At 28.9% G+C, this 18,108-nt stretch overlaps 1 protein-coding gene across 2 annotated transcripts in view; it reads right to left on the bottom strand.

Annotated features, from left to right (window-relative positions):
• The window catches only part of LOC108686695 (thrombospondin type-1 domain-containing protein 4-like), a 22,083-nt gene extending 11,319 nt beyond the window's left edge, over window positions 1-10,764 (bottom strand). The window contains exons 1-2 of one of the 2 annotated variants that reach the window (XM_018192119.1): window positions 10,290-10,764; window positions 6,640-6,837 (exon numbers count right to left, since the gene is read on the bottom strand). In XM_018192119.1, coding sequence (XP_018047608.1) covers window positions 6,640-6,681 — 42 coding nt within the window. In that variant the 5' untranslated portion in view covers window positions 6,682-6,837; window positions 10,290-10,764. The remainder of the gene's footprint in view (window positions 1-6,639; window positions 6,838-10,289) is intronic. The other variant, XM_018192120.1, reaches the window with a different exon arrangement.
• Between the last annotated feature and the right edge of the window lie 7,344 nt (window positions 10,765-18,108).

Raw genomic sequence — 18,108 nt, 5'->3', positions numbered from 1 at the left:
ATCGCAATAAATTGAAAAAAATCTAGTCAAGTATTCTCCCTATATTTGACTGCACTTACAACTTAGGTCGATTTCCTATAACTTAAGACTCTACGATCATCTACGAATTCTGTAAATGAGTCTAAAGTCTATCCAAAAAATAGGTTAGATTCTATATAATTTGCTTCTGTTACTAATAATTGGTTGGTATAACAGACTAGCAGCAATCACAACAACAGAATTTGTTGTCACATATTTAGCAATCACCGGTTAAAGATATTGGTGGCTTGTTAAATTAACAAAATTTCTCTCCGTGAGATTGCGATAAGTTAAGAAATTCAGAATTTTTTTCAAATTAAAAAATAATAATTTTTAATATGAGAATTAAATATAAGCATTTTGACAAAATATTTAATAAATAAAATGTTTAAATATAATAAATTTACTGCACAATTTTTATTTTGATTAGATTAAATTGAAGTCTTCATATCTTCTCTTATATAATTCCTAAGATGACAATAACTTACGGTCTTACAGTCAACGTATTTTAATCAAGTTATGATCTATTTCAATCTTTTATACAAATTAATAAATTTCAAAACGGAATAATTAAAAAAGGACTATAAGCCAAGCAGGATAAATAAGTTTTATTTTATTAATAAATTAAAAGTAATTAATCAAAATTCTTAAGAAAATCAGTTTAATTCACTCGAGTTTCTATTTCTGCTTGATATATGAAATACAACATAATTTGTCATTTTACACGTCGGGGATCATTCTGAAAGAATGACAGTGCTCGATTGAGGCTGACCATTCATTTTCAACCAGGTTTAATCGGTGAACTGCACATCAAGCCGCGCCCAAACTGACACTCCTCTCTCCAATTGGATTAACTCGGGATGAATGTCAACTTGCTTGTCGTTTGTATACGCGAGATCGCACGATGTTAATTGTATGAATATCGCATGAGTGAATTTATAAATCGGCGGCGAACAATGAATGCACAGTGGCGTAGAAAGTTCAATGTTCAGAATGTAACAGCAGACAATTTTATTTCCTATTAAAAGAACAATATAAAAAAATGAAATATAAAATGAAATATATCCTACTAATTTCAAATCTGGATACGATCTAGATACGATCTGTATAAAAAATACAAAGATAAACAATTTTTTAAATCAAGAGGAGAGGTTTTAATAGCTCTTTTTATGATCAATATATTAAATTTTTATTTTTATAATTATTATAAACAAAATATAATCTAATTATAAGTGTTATTGATAATTTTTAATTTTGTTCTTTTTTGAAATAATATTCCTTTAGCAAAAGTACATTAAACTTTTAGATGTAATCATTTTTACAGAAGATATCTTATAATCATTTAACAAATAATCTAAATGTGCAATATTATTTAGCAATATTAGATTTAATTTTAACATTATCAAGATCTAATTAAATCCAATTTTTTAAGTCAAGCAAATAAATGCTATCTATAATTAAATTAAAATTCATTAAATTAAGGTTAATTATTATTTTCAAATTCGTTTTCGCTGATTATAAAAATATCCATTTAATATAACAAAGGTGATTGCGCAAAAGTATTGTATTTAAACAAAACAATTTTAACTGACAACTTATGTAATATCACAAATTATTGAAACACACCGTACATCGTAAATAATAACAAACGGGCCATAATTCTGTCGAGCCTACATATATGTAGTTCCTTGTGTAGCACCTCGACCACATTACGTATTTACGTAGCGATAAAATACGAGTGTGTGTACACTTTGCATATCACTTAGTAACGCACGATTAAGAGAGAATCATTTTCTTTGTGAACGGCTAAATAATTTCTTCAGTTCTTCAAAATTATGTCGTGAAATTATGTCGCATCATCCCAGTCACCTAATTAACCGCCTCATGTTATATAATTCTCATGTTTGATCAACTTAACGTTTTATTAATTGAGATAGTACACTGAGAAAAAGGTCTGATTAAATTAAATAGTAATTCTGGAAAATGGACGAATCAGAATTTTCTGGTTAAATCTACTAGAATTCTAATTGAGATAACTAGGACTATTCTGACTGATATAATTGTTCTAGTAACAATAAGAATTCTAGTAGATTTTATCAGAAATATTGTATCAATCAGAATTCCGGTTATCTCAATTAAAATTCCAATAAAATTGATCAGAAAATTTTGATTCGTCCATTTTCAACCAGAATTTTTTCAGTATAAATAAACGCAATTAATATAATTCTATGTTACTTATTATTTATTAAAATATAAAAATATTGTATATTTGTATTCACACCGGTGAATATATGGCAAAAACAACTTAATTGATATATCTAAATATTTAATTAGATCTGAAAATAATTTTATTGAATTATCAAAATAATTACATAGAAATTTTAAGCATAATGAATAATGTCCCTGATGAGCGTTTCTTTTACATTTGGTTGTTTCAATTTTTGTTTCCTAGAAATTTTATTTACGTTTCTGTTACTATCCCATTCGACTTACGCTTCGATTTTTTATCATTATTGTAAAAAATTTTGACATTCTAGCAATCAATTTAAGCGTCCTACATAATTATTTTGATGACCCAAAAAAATTATTTTCAGATCTGTAGCTAAATTTTTAGATATTTGAAACCGTCCTTTTTGTATAGAAACATGAGAAGATCATCTGCATTTTGTCAGATTTCTAGTTATGATACATTAAAGTGAAACAAGATAAGAAAACATTAATATCGAGATTTAAATAAAAACAAATAATCATAAATATTTTTATGTTTCATTTATTTGAAATAATGTAAATTCATGTATAATGAGGAGCACTTTAATAGTAACCAGCATGGATTTATCCGATTTTTTCGAGACGAGATGAGATGAGACAAAAAAAAATAATATAATAATTTTGGAAATATTATTTTAAATGAGACAAGAAATTCTGAGATCCTTCGACGATATTCCGAAATCCTCGTATCAAAAATGCATCATTATTTCTAAGGCCCATCTTTAACTGCATTATGTGTAATATCACTAGCGAGAGTGAAGTTGAATGAACCTGAGATTTCGTCGCGGCGCATCTCTCTTTTTACAATAATCCAAATCGGCGTCGACCCGATCGTCTCGCGATGATACTTAGCATCGAATCTCTGCTTAGCGCTTATTTTCGGTGTGTTATTTTCGTGGCCACTCAAGCCGTTAAAATCCTCATCGCCCTAAATGCAACGCATAATGACAAACCTGCTGCGCGATGCATGTCGACGATCTTTTTATAGGTTTGCCATTCGATCAAATATCAAAATTCTTTTAACAAAATACTTTTTTTAGTTCCTCTATTTGTTAATTTGTACAGATTGCTGATGTAATAGTAAAATAATTTTAAAAAATCATGATACTTCGGTATTTAAGTAAAACATAATGTATTATAGCTAAATTTAAATATCACATTTTTAATCTCAATATTATTATTTTAGTAACTATTTTTGAGATATGTATGATATATTTCTTTTGTGTAACATATTTAATGTCTTTTTCAAATCAAAATAAATAATTCTTCGCTATTTTCGCAACTGTACTTATGCTACATATTCTTCCGCGAGTGTCACCAAGATTTCAACAAAATTTAAATAATGAAATTTCTATTTAGTCTTTTCCCATACGATTAATGACAATTATAAATTACAAACATTTGTGTCAATATAAAATCTTATAACAAGGGCATATACAAAATCAAGAGATTCGTCGACCAAATGTTTGTTTTCTTGGTACCAGTCAAGTAAATTCGGTTCCATTCTAAATCCGAGAAATCTTATGAGCAATTAAACAAAACGAATAGATAAAGACGTCGTCGCGATTTAGGAACATGTTACGAGTTGGGGGTCAGCGTAAACCTTTGGCGTCGCGATGCTCTCACAATAATGAAGACGAATAGTCGCCACATAAACATGTCAAATATGTTCAAGTGAATAAAAACTGCAATACGACTGGACATAAAAAAATAAAACAGTTTTTCATGAGAATTTCTGCTATACTCTACAAATCTTACTTTTTATTTTGATATTTTTAGGCATTCCTTTTCTATTTTTATTTTGCGGTCGTATAGAACAGCAACACAAAGAAATTATTGGTGTCAAAAATTTGTGAAATTAATGTTAAGGTTGGAAAAATTATTATTATTCTTTAACATTTAACATAAAACTTTTCACATTAAAAAGAGAAGGAACTTACAATTTAAAAGAATTCTTTAATACATATGTGAAAAGAGTTTTTGCGTAAAAAATAAAAACATTAATCATTGCTTTTGAGAGAAGAGTATTTATAGAAGTTATAAAATTTATGGCCATTCAAAAAAAGAATTTGCAGCAACTGAGATTCGCTATTCAATTTCAGATCATGTGGCAGGAAGTTGCACATTCTCCTCTGATTATTCTGCCATTCTAAAAATATGCATTGTCGGCAACACTTAGTCGCAGGAATGCGTTAAGCATGCGTTAAGCGAGACTTCCTAGTCAATATTTAACGTATTAGTTACTCAACCATAATTTACGAATATCGAAACCTGACTATGCGAATATTGGATCACCTGGAAGTTCAGTTAACACATCTCCGCATGTCACACATCACATTTTCGCCAGTCATTTACGCAAAAAAAAAAAAAACAATCCTCGCATGGTCCTTAAATTGTCTATAATTAGGCGCCAGTAGCGCTTGAATTATGTTAATAGAAGATCGTTTTACGCATAAGCCGGTTGATCCGGTTGGAATGATATTATGACGTTAGTGTACAAGGCTGATCGTTTGTTCCAATTAACATCTTGTGATACTTCCGTCCTTTTTGCAAAACGAAATAATACTTTTCTCTTTCTCATAAAGTTGCTTCACGCTTGAATGTATTTTTTATTACGCAACTATAGTTAATTAATATGTAGCACAACTCGTTTTAATTTAAATCTGACAACTAGAAATTTATAAAAAGATAATATGCAATAATAAAAAGCCAATTTTTTCTTATTGCACATTTAAAATATTTGTTATAATTCTGCAGAAAATATGAATTATAAAGTTCTGTATATAAAATATAAACTATAAAATAGTTAAAGAATATTTGCATTGAGTTGAAAGTGAAAGACAAGATAATTTGAAAATTTTTTTGAAATTTATAGTTTATATAGTATTTTACAATATTATACAATATTATTATTAGAATATTATATATTATAATCGTATAATCTAAAAGTTTGTTCTTATTTTATGTTTCATTGAATGTATCTAATATTCAATTTTACTTGTTTTATATATAAGTCAGCTTTGTAAGTTCTCCGAAATTTATATTCTAATTAGCATATCCAATGACATTAACTGTGTACCGGTGCATTAACCTTCGCCTAAAATATACGCATGTATTTTAAGAGAATTTTCATTGCATATGTAGATAAAGCTACGCTCTTTTATAAGAAATTCTTATCATCGTGAGACGAAGATCTGTTGCCATGTAACACTTTTTTTATTACCTCGTAGAGACCCGAGCCATTGCTGGCGGAAGTCTCTCATCATCGACTGAAAAAGCATCGTGAATTAAAAAAGAACAGATATTGAAACGGTTTTTTTATTTAATTTGTCTCAGAAATTAATAAATATACAAAACAATTTGAAAAAAATACTGTTTTCTATAAACTCAACTATGTGAATTTTTATAGATAATAAATATTGTTTGTAATAAAATATTTTAATATAGTTGTCAAAACTGACTATTAATAAAAGAAATTTGAAAATAAAATCCTTTTATATTTATAGGTATGTACTTTTATATTTATAGGTATGTTCCATAAATGATATAATCGGAAAAGTGGATGATTTCTCATGTAAAAATGAGTCAACTATAAGTAAATAAAAAATGCAGAATAAAATTTTTTCATATGATACTTTATTTTCGGGAAAATCGACTTTAAATATTCAGTATTTCAATGGATCTCGCTGTAATCTACTATCTCGGCTCATGTTTGAATTGGGTAATCGTATTTGATAATTGAGATACAACAGGACAGACAAAACAGGATATTCAAGCTCAAATTTTATTACTTTACTAATTGTTAAAAATATTGCCCAAAAACAAAGCATCATGCAAAAAAATTTTATTTTCGGTTATACTTCTACAAAAAGAATGACTTCTTTTCCAATTATATTACGATTTATGAAACATCATTATAAATATTTAATATCAGAAACATATGTAAGAATAAAATTTGTTAAAGTCTCAGTAATATAATGAGTAAAATTTCTCATATTCTTATCTTTTACTTTTTCGTATACTTTATCTTTTCATTTGTAGTATGCGAATCTCATCTATTAGAATTTCATCATATTTCGTATACCAACAAAAGTCAAGATTTCTGTCAAGACTTCTGAATTGTATGTACAGATTTTCATCCATGACATTTCCGTTTCTAAGAAGAAATTATGCGATCGGCCTCAGAGATCAGGACTGGCGACGCGATGTGACATATGCCGGAACATATTTACGAACAATTTCGCCCACGTTTGATATACGAGTTTGACATTGAAGCTGCAACCGGACGGCCGCCTTAATGGTGCGGTAAATCACACGTCAATATATATTAGTTGCGTTGCGCTTATGCCTTACCATTAAAGATAGCAGCAAAAAGGGAAGGACGAGTGATTGCATCTTGACGGATTTTCGCTCTTGTGGCTTCACTGTCAATGCATCTCGTTGCAGCTTCCGATGGGACGGTATACACTTTTCTTTCCGCACTCTGCACGTTTAATCTTACGTCATTTTTCACTGTTTTAAATGATGCTTGATGCAATTGTTAAATTTTTACTGGAAATATATAATTCAGCAAAAGTTGTTAGATTGTGTAAACAAATATTGTTTTTTTATTACTTAATATTGTATTAATGTATTAAATCTTTTTAATATTATGTGAATATTCAGAATAAAAACCACAAATTGTGAAATTTTAATACTATTTTTTTATAATTTATAAAAATTAACTTTTTAAATTAGGCTTCTTAATTTTTCATTTCAATTTCAGACAGTACAGTTTATGAAACGATATCATAATAGAAGGTTTGTATAAAAATAATGTTATTTTAGAATAAAATAATAAAAAATATAGAATATAAAAATATAGATGGAATAATAAAAAAATATACTTTGAATTTCTTTAAGTAAATAAATCAACATTTTGTGATTAATATTTTGTGTCTTGTTTATGCAATTATGTCGCAGAATTCGCGATATAATCCAATCTCTAAATTATTTTTTTACACTGAAAAAAAGTTTACTAAATCTAAATATATATTTTTTGAAGAGTACTAAATATATGAACATTTACTTACAGTAAATGAATTTATTCAATATAAAATGTTAAATTAAATTAATCAATCTTTGTACAAAATAAATATATTTGATAAATTTTACTTACATTAGAACTATTCACAATCAAATATTTATTAAAATTTGTATTTTTTTTTCAGTGTGATATTTCGCGAATAGTAACGATAAGAGAATATTATCATTGTAACATTCCAGAGATAAAACCTTATAAACATCGGTACCAATCGCGTGGAATGCAATTACATCATCGTCTCTATAAAGTTCCGACGATTCGTAATTCTATGAGAATTTGATTAAATTCTAGCAAATTCACAGTTGCGTTCATAGTTAAATGATATTGCTCGCTAAAATGTCAAATAAAAAATGAGTTTATTATATGTATGTCGAATTTGTTCATAATTGTTTTCTATTTTTTCATTTTTTTTATAAAAATAAAGACTTCCAAACAATAAAACTACAATTGAAAAGATACGTTAAAATAATTTTAGAAATAAATTAAAAACATGTGTATGTATATGTATATATATATATATATATATATATATAAAATAACTGTGTGTGTGTGTGTGTGTGTGTATATACAGTTATTTTTTATTTTAAATAAAGATACTTAATATTAAATTTAAATTAGAAACTTATTTTATTTTAATATAAATTTTAAACTGTATAAATATTTTAGTAAAATGATATATATATATATGAAGAGCGATAGATTATGATATTTTATAATAAAACCATAAATTATTACAAATTTTATAATAATACAATTTGCTGTTTATTAAATTAATAACTAGCGAATTAATTATCATTGCAACTTGTTTGCGTTAAAATGACGTTTGACATTCAAACCAAATGTTATTGCGTGAACGCTGGAGAAGTTAGCTGAGACGAAGGAAATTGGATATTAGAGAAGTCATCGGCTGGCGTTCATGTGAGTGCATGCACGTATAATGTTTTCATGCTCCAGTTGCTAGTGAGTGTTAGACAAGAACCTATATTACTCGTACGTCGACCTGTCGAAGGTGGAGTAGCCCGAAGCTAGAATTATCCGCAGATTATCGTAACAGAGAGATTTATATTTAATTAAGATTAATATATTTTGATACATTAAAATTGAGGTTAAGATTATCTTCTTCAAATTTTTTTCCAAATATTATTTCTTCAGTTAGTATCAAAATAAATGTCGATTTATGTCGTGATGTTCTGTCATCGAAATCAATCAATGGACTATAAAAATTTCAGACACACGAACTGCAGATTACAAACGAATCATAAATTTCGATTGCTTACAAGAAAGCCTGCCTCTGTGCAAATCTATACGCGCTTTGTGAGATAAATCGCCGACAAAGGCCGTGCGAAGTCGCGTCGCCAATTATACTAGTGCGTTTGCATAATCGAGTACGATAAATTCGCCGCAGTCGAGCGCGCCGGTTTGAAGTACCGAAGAATTTTTTACAGAAACAGAACTCGCGGACGGTGAGCACCGTCCTGCATATTCTGAAATGCGATAGTTCCTCGCGATAATGTCATTGCACCGGTGAACTGTCGCGTAAGCTCGACATATGTTGTTCAGTGATGGATATATTCCATGATGTCGTAAAATATTGTCGACATTATTGATAATCGAAATGGAATTGCGGCGTGCTTTATTTAAGATACAAATACACGATCGATGCAAATTAGCCTGCGTGATATATGGTTATTAAATTGCATACGAATTGCTCATTAAACTTGCAATTATTGCTGGTTTGAATACACTTCGATTGCATCGTGCACGCCTGCGTGACGAATAAACTGTGTATACATGATAATTTTATTAATTTTTTAAGCAAAACATATGGTTTCTGTCTTTCAAATTGAAACTAGTTATCATCTAGAAAATTGATAATTTTATTAAAATGTTACATAGTCTGTTAACAACTATAGCCCATTTTATTAACATTATTAATTGTTTTATTGAGAGTATTATTATCTTATAATATATATATGACAAACAGTGTAAAAATGATAATTATTTATTGATATTTTGTACATGATTAATTTATCGAAATTATTTAAAGAATTTTATTTTTATATTAATAAAAACTTGATCTTTATAATTATATGCAATATAAAATTTATACAATAAACAAATTATGCTGTTACAAAAATTTTTACATGCGTTGAAAATATCATGCGATTATTATTCAATGTAAGAGCTCTTGATCGGAAAATTATTTGCGAGCGTTTCCGTGTGTTTTCTATCAAAGTACTGTTATTGGGAGTTTTACTTTATTGCAGAGAAAACACATCACGATGAGATAAAGCGTTGGAGGAAATCTTACGCAAGTTTATTTTTACGATTATCGAATCCTATTGGCACTATCGCACTATTAATACACGTTTGCAAAAGGCGAACTTGTGAACAAGCTTGTGAACAAGGAGTCATTTTCGACCGAGTAGAACGTAACTAATCACAGGTTTGCGTACTGCATATTTCCGATCACGAGTTTGTTATCCCGATTGCGTTCGCAATTATATTGGCTACGATAATTACAAGAACGGAACTTGATACATGCTGTAATTAAATTGGTAATTAAAATGATAAACTTTATTTGATTGGTTGTTACAACAACGTTTAAGATGTATGCATTAATATAACATATATTATTTTGTTACGTAATTTATTAATAAAACAAGCATTTTTATTTAGTGATTTAATTAGATTATAAAAAATTATATATTAATTACTATTTACGAAAATACTTTATTTCAACATTTTATATTATTATAACTTTATGTAAAAAATTATATATATCTTTTATAAGTCATTTTAAATCTTAAGGATTATTATTGTTTATTTTATTTTAATAAAATTAACAATAAAATTAACTTTTATTTAATTCAAAATGAAGATTACATTAAATCATAATTACTGGGACTACTTGACTGACCTGTTGTATCGAGTTCGGATTGTACGTGAAACTGTTGACAGAGTATAAACACACTAACTAGATACGGTAGCTAATATCAGTTCACATATTGATCACAGAATACATATCTCATTTGTAAATTTGCAGAGTAAATTATTATCACATTGAAGAGATTCATCTTGATTGATCGCACTGTAATTACACAATTATTTCGAATGCGTAGTGTTCAATATTCGTAAGCTAATAGATTTATTGTCAATTAATTCACCAGTTAGTTGGTTTATCAACACTGATCGACAAATCAGCGTTCATCAATGTTATAATCGCAATATCTCTGTGGGACGACTGCATGAGAATTTATATATCGTAGTGCTCCCCGATAATTTTGTTTTTTCGGTATTGTTTTGCGTGTAAATTTAAACGTGTGTTCAGTACAATAAAAGGTACATGTTGCAGACTAATGAACAGATCCGAGAGCCGAGTATCTCTGTCAGAGGTGTTGTTTCGTACTGACGACTCCCGTCGGTAGAGGACCGATTTTATATGCCCGCGTGAAGTCGCGGAACCGAGCTTTAGGCGCCTCCGCCACGACGCGTCACCTGGCAATGAAGTATGAAGATGTCATTTCAAAAGATGCAAATGCATTTTTCTTCATTTTGCGACGCAAATCTTTAAATAATACAGAAAAGGAAATTTAATAGAAATTTAAAACATCTGCCATGTTTATTGGTCCAGTTGGAGAAAGCGAATTTCGCCAAAGCGAATTTCGCTAATTCAGAAGTCTCAAAAGAATTAATATTCTATAATATATCAATATTTTGAGGGTATCTTTTTTCATTCATTATATATAAATTAATTTATTAGCTAAATTAATTAAATTTTTTTAAAAAGAATTTTATGTAAATCACATTTTTATGTAAATCACATTTTTCTAATGTATCCAATAAAAATATTTTAATATTAAAATCTTTTTTAAATTCTAAAATAAAGTAGTAAATAGGATTCTTTGTAACAGATAAATTTTATAAATTTTATTTGATGAAAACTAATTAATTTGATGAAAAATGGGTTAAAATATTCTTTTGTATTATTTAGAAAACAATATAAAAACAAATTAATTTTAAAGCATTCGATAAAATCGAGCTTTTGATTAGACTTAATTTAAAGATGAGATAGATCAGAGGTACATGGTTTATAACATTACGTGATATTATAATGAGCAAAAGTACTTAATTTAGATGAGTATTTCTGGAATCTTATTTCTCTTGGAAATGATGACGAGATGTCGAACATATATGTATATGATGAAAGTGGAACCTGACGTCTCTGCCAAAAGAAAATATAAACGAAGAACGTTCCTAGTGCATTGTATAACCGGTCATACATCAAATCTCGCTGTTGCGAAAATGAATCAATATGATTTATAATTGTTTATTATTAGAATTTTATATAAAAGCTAAATCTTTATATTATTTTATTTTTCTAGAATATATTTACGTATAAATATATACCGACTGTATATATTCATGAAAATGTAATACTTTAAAAAAATTGGGAAATACTGATTTACATTAAATCTAAATAATAGTCACATTAAATCTAATAATAAAATCTGCGTATAAATAATTTTTAAATTCAGATGTTTGGAAAATCGAAAATTAATTTATTTTATTTTCAACGATTTTGAAAGGAAGTGATGACAGGAATTGACATTGATAACCAATAGGCGACTTTCGTCGTAGTTTAATATTTGATCATATTTGTAGTTAACTGCGTTTCACATACAAGCTTGTAATTAGTGGTTGCCCCGGTGGCGATCTAATACATTTCCACGAGTAAATTATCGAGTGGCGCTAGATAGAATTAGCTACGTCGGTCTGTCGGCTGATATCGCTAAATTACTGCGTTCCTAGAGCAAGGAGTGCATCTTATTCCTTGTATCATCGTCGTTCATCATCTTCCGCTCCATTCGAGGTATAAATAAATGTACTGGGTCATATTCTCTCGATTGCATCGTCAAAGTATAAGAAATAATTTTGTGTAGTAGAAAGAATATTCTTCCGCGAGGAGGCGGACACTGTCTTACGAGAATCTGTAAGCGCAGTGTAAATAGATACAGGAAATTTGAAGTTATAATAAAATTAAAGTTTAATGTTTTAATTGTAATGAACTCTTTAAATTGTGATTTAAAAATAAGATTAACAGTGTTATACAGTGTTATACAGAAAGAACAATTTTGCTGAAATATCTAAAAATTTAAATAGATATAGAGATAAAAATAATTTTGTTGACCTATCAAAATAATTATGTAGAAAACTCAAACATAATAAGAGCAACGCTACAAAAAGTTTTTAACATATTCTACACAGCTTATACAATTATTTTGATAATCTAACAAAATTATTTTTAGATCTGTATCTAGCTAAATTTTTAGATACTCAGCAAAGCTGTTTTTTTGTGTGACAACATATTTTTTTTGTAATTTAATATACACATATGTTCTGTATTATTTTACACTAAATTAAAAGATATTTAAAATTGTCCAAAGATATTTAAAATTTAGTAAAACTAATAACATATTTATATAAAAAATAATATATTTATATAGAAAAATATGTATACATATAATACACTTCAGAAATGTTTAAATATTTCAATAAAAAAAATAATAAGAGAAAGGAACAGTGCGTCTATGTAGCATTTTGTTACAAGTAAAACGATTATGATAAAGTATCTATTTAAACTACATGATTATAGTTATTCCAGCGTAATGGCGCTAATTAACAAGATTTAAATATTTATCAGATCCTCTCTCGACACATTCAAATGCCACGCAATGATTCCATGTAATATGATGATTATAGCATAGCAAGTGGAGCTAATTGCACGACTCGTATAGCTACCTGCTTTTTTGTCTGCTCGCAGTGTCATTGACTCGATGACACCATTCATTGGGATCATTAACGTTGCGTCATAATTGGTCGATTCAAGCGATAACGATCGATGTGTATGCATCAAACAACGTGTCTGCAAATACTTTGATGCTTTGCGAACACGAGCTTTCGTCGACTTAATGTGATACATCAGTTCGCCCCCAATCAATTGCTTTAACCCGATAAAAATCATTATTTTAAGCAGCATGTATTTCATATCTAAAACTTTAGATACTTTCTACTCCATTATTATACCTAATTACCGTAAAACATTAAGATCATCGTCTTGTCTATCACTGACAATCAAATTTCTTCGATCTCGTATTATGGAATTAGTTTGAGAAATATATGAACCACGTGATTGCTCCAATTTTTGCAAGATATCCGAGGAAACTGTTATTTATTAACGCGCGGAAATAAACGCGCAATTCATTCACGCTAATGGCATCTAGTACATTCATAACTTATCAGCAAAATCCGCTTCACACCGCCGCGCAATGAGCAACGGTTTAATATTAGGCGCTGAGCTGCATGTCCGTGCATTCTGTTACGTAATTGGTGAGAAGAGCGAAATTTTTGCGCGAATTATTATGATCGGCTTAACTGCGTAAAAATTTCTCAATTACGCAACTACAATCAATAGATCGTGTTAAATTGCTTTTTAAATACCATAAGATGGAAATGAACACTTCATGACTCTGATATTGCTCGGATTTATTTCTCTGTAAAATCAACGTAGCATAATGATATCATAAATCAACAGTGAGAAATCTTAATCAAGTTTTTCTTAAAATTTTATTTGCCATTAGCGCAAAGTTCTCAATCTTCACTCCTAGCTGCACCTATATTTACAGTTAAAAAGTTCGTACATTAGATGGTGTGTTGTAATAAAGACATTGCTAAAGGCTACTGTATGAATAATCCAGCTGCATAACTTTAGTGTAAAAATATTTTACTAATATACTGATATAAATTACAAAAGTAGCATACAATATATAAGCTATAATTAACGTTTCTTATCTAACTATAAATACGGATTTTTATTTTCATGCCAATAAGTATTTTTGATTCACTAAACTTACAGCATTTGAGCTAACATTAAATGTCTTACAAGAGGGTGCGTTACTAGGGCAGATATAATTATAAAATTATGCATAACTAACATTTAATAAATATTACATAATGAGAAAAGCGCGTAATTGAGATCTCAATCATATCTATACGTCTATATTCATACGAAGCTATATTCGACTCGCGCGATGGAGATACATCTTCATTTCAATCATTGATCGTGGCAGAATAAGGTCTCGGTAATGCAAGTCTCTACCGCATGAAAATGTCATAAACGTCATGGACATGTCTAATGGCACTCTTCGGTTACACATTGCAAATATAATGTTATAACTGTTTGCTATGACACTTTACGAAATACCGCGAAAGAATTCTTCTCACAATACAATTACTTAAAAACAACTTTTTTTCATAAGATTCCAGAGCGACAAGAATCCAGAGCAGCGGTCATCAATAAAGCCAGCGATTACTTCTTGAGGCCCTGCGATTCATGAGAATTATGCCTCGTGGTAATTTTATGTTATCGCTAATGTGACGGTACACTGTGGTTAGCGTGTTATCGCTAGTCCGTCCCTTTCTAGCTTTTTAAATACCGCTACCGGACCTGTTCTCCTATCATCATCCATGGGGGATACACTTATGATTCCATCGATGAAACGAGAAATCCCCTTTCATTCTAATCTTAATCAGACAGTTTTTAAAAACGTAAATTTGCTGATATTCTTATCCTTTTGAGGAATTTCAAATAACTATTACTTTCAATTAAGATAAATCACTCGTTTTATAATTAAAATAAAAAAATTATTTATGAAATTGACGTAATTGAATATGTGTTATACATAATACCTAATGCAAAACTGCTTATAGCTCTTCCTAGAAAAATTAATCTTGCATTAGGTACATTTTGCATTATTATTGAAAAAGAATTCTACGATCGTCCAAAAAATCTAAAATAAGTAAGCAAGACATTAATGTAAATTAACATTCCGAAATATAAGTTTAAAATATGTTTTCTATTATTATTGACAATAATAAATTCGTTTCCAGAAACGAAAATAAATAAATCTATTAACAGAAAGCCTTTGAATAAATAAAAAAAATAAACAATAATTAATGAAATTAGATCATTATGCGAATAATACAGAAAGATAATTTAAGAATTATTATAATTGAACGCTAATAGATTAAATAAAATAAATCGATTAAAATAAATCAATTGATATTAGAATAATACTAAAGTAAAACGATCATGAATTGCATAAATTAATCCCTTACTTTACCCCATCTTTTCCTTATCCTACTCTGCTTCTTGCCATACGCATCTATTATTAATTCGCAACTCCCTCATAAATATTCGGGTTCAGGAACTTACTATGACTTACCCGGTGAATTATGTAGTCGGATGCCACAAGCGCCGATTTAAAGGCGGCTATCACGGACAGATTTACGTATAATTCCGTGCATAATCCCGCGCTTTTAACGAGGTAACGGTCGGACCGCGCGTCGCTCTTAATCCGCCATGTCTGGTAAACGCTTAATCGTGATCTTACGTTGCTCGCGTTGAAACGACACTAATACTCTCTAACAAGCATTTTTGGACTCGCTTATCATGCGTATCAGCTACTTTCCGCGGTTGTCCTAAATTATTATGCGCTTTGATATTATCGCGATTGCTAATTAATGAAAGGCAATGAAACGCGTGCTCCTTGAAACTGTATTTCTCTCATATAGACTAGAATTATTTTCCTTTCTAGGAAGAATATTATCTTGCATCTTATCGAAATGAAATTACTGATAGAAGCTGCAGTAGCACATAGAGCAACTATAACATTTTAATATACATATGTAAATCAGTAATAACTTCTAAGAGGAATTAATATATTTTTTTCTTAATTTAATGCTGTAAGCGCTATAAGCTTTCACTTCTACATTTATACTTTATTTTACCCTACCAAGCATTGCTCCAGGTGACAAATAAATTACGCTATTGCGTCATTGGTATACGAGAAAATTGACTAAACCTTTTGCGGGTGGCGGAATGCACAATTTCCATTTCAAAAGATAATATCAGCCCTTCCAAATCGCATGACTGATGCATTAGATCACGAACGATTAATAGATCGCAAGACCAGTGTTATTTGGAAAATTACTTGCATTTTGTTCAAGGTCCGGTCTGTTACAATAACGGCATATTGTTACGACGTAAAATACGGAAGCCTTCCGGCAAAGTACTTACAATAGTCATACAATACATGCATTTGATTTTTATTCCAATTCCGATTAGTGGACAATTATCTCGTTTCATGCCTAGCAATTTCCCGCGAGGTATGGTGCAATTAAAGATAATTGGCATATTTATAACGGAGGAACATTCTAAATATTTGCCACAAGATTGTGAGATAGTAAACTTAAAGAGATTTCACAAATATCTAATATATGTATCTAAAATCTAATATAAGCATATTTTTATGTATGTAAGAATATTTTTTATTTATTTGTAAAATAATTTTGTCTTACTTAAACCATTTTTCTCCTAACATCTCGAATAAGTTAAAATTGAAATTTTAGATTCCTTCTCTATTAAAGGAACGTCTTGTTTTAGAGAGATTGTTAAAGAAATTATAGTATTTTCTGCGTGACCATCCACGACAGAAACGTAAGGCTTTCTTTATTCTTGTCCAATGACCAGAAACATTTGCTCTCATCTGGTCGATCTGACAGATGCCGAAGAGCCTTTCAAATCGATAAATCCCACGTTTCTTTAAGACTCTGCATGCGACTGGCATCGCACTAACAAATCCACCAAAGAGTTCATTACTAAACCTATCAGAGCATCAGGACATCTGCCTGCGGCAAATGTTGATCATGTCTTTGCATATTGCAACATTTTAATAGTTTCCATAGTATTTTATATCATTTAATAATATAAGTACGTGGATGAAGCTGTCAAAAGATTACATCATCTGAAATTATAGACTTAATATCTTTTTTGCTTTTAAAATCACGATTACTTTTTTTGTATGAACAATTCCTATAAATATAGATTAAATTTTAAAAAGTTAAATTAAAATACAGAAATAAACGAAGTAGCCAATGTATTTGAATTAATATACATCTTATATTAATTACCATATATATATATATGGTAATTAAAAAACAAGATCTTACTACGTTAGATTGCAAACATTTATAATTAATCGTACTTCCTAATTCAGTTCGAATCTTTAAGGTTCAGATAAGAAAATGCTACATTCTCTAAAAATTTTTACTATATCTTGTAAATATTGAATATATTCTTGTAAATATTGAAAATATCCCTTATCTTTTTTAATATTCAGAAATACTTTTTCTTTGAAATTTAAGTCAGTTTTCAATGTTGAACTTGGCAAAAAATTAAAAAAAATCGTAAAGCCATGTAGGTTCAATTATCTTAATAGTATAAGAATTATAAATTATATTTTTTATTCTCCAAATTATATTAACTTCTACGATATTTATAATAAAATTTATAGATAAAATTATCGTAAATAAATTATTGCACGTAAATTATTTATTGCAATACCCACAAAATGATTAGTAAATTGTTTTTTCTTATCGCTATCATTCTCTTAATTAGCTTTCCATAGTATGTATAAAATTACATTTTTTTTAAATGAAAATTCGACGTAATTCAAAGATATTTTTTTACTGGATTTGTTTATATTAAATTTCAAGTAAAGAACTAAATATTATAATTTTTACAAATGGTTAAGAGATCCAGTTCTTTGTCATATATTAACATGATCGTAAGTAACAGTCAAAAAAGTTTTACGCGGCGCATTGTTCATTAAAAAGTT

Source organism: Atta colombica, unplaced genomic scaffold (assembly GCF_001594045.1).
Source record: "Atta colombica isolate Treedump-2 unplaced genomic scaffold, Acol1.0 scaffold189, whole genome shotgun sequence".
Taxonomy (NCBI): Eukaryota; Metazoa; Arthropoda; class Insecta; order Hymenoptera; family Formicidae; genus Atta; species Atta colombica.
This window is presented reverse-complemented; position numbering and strand designations above follow the sequence as displayed.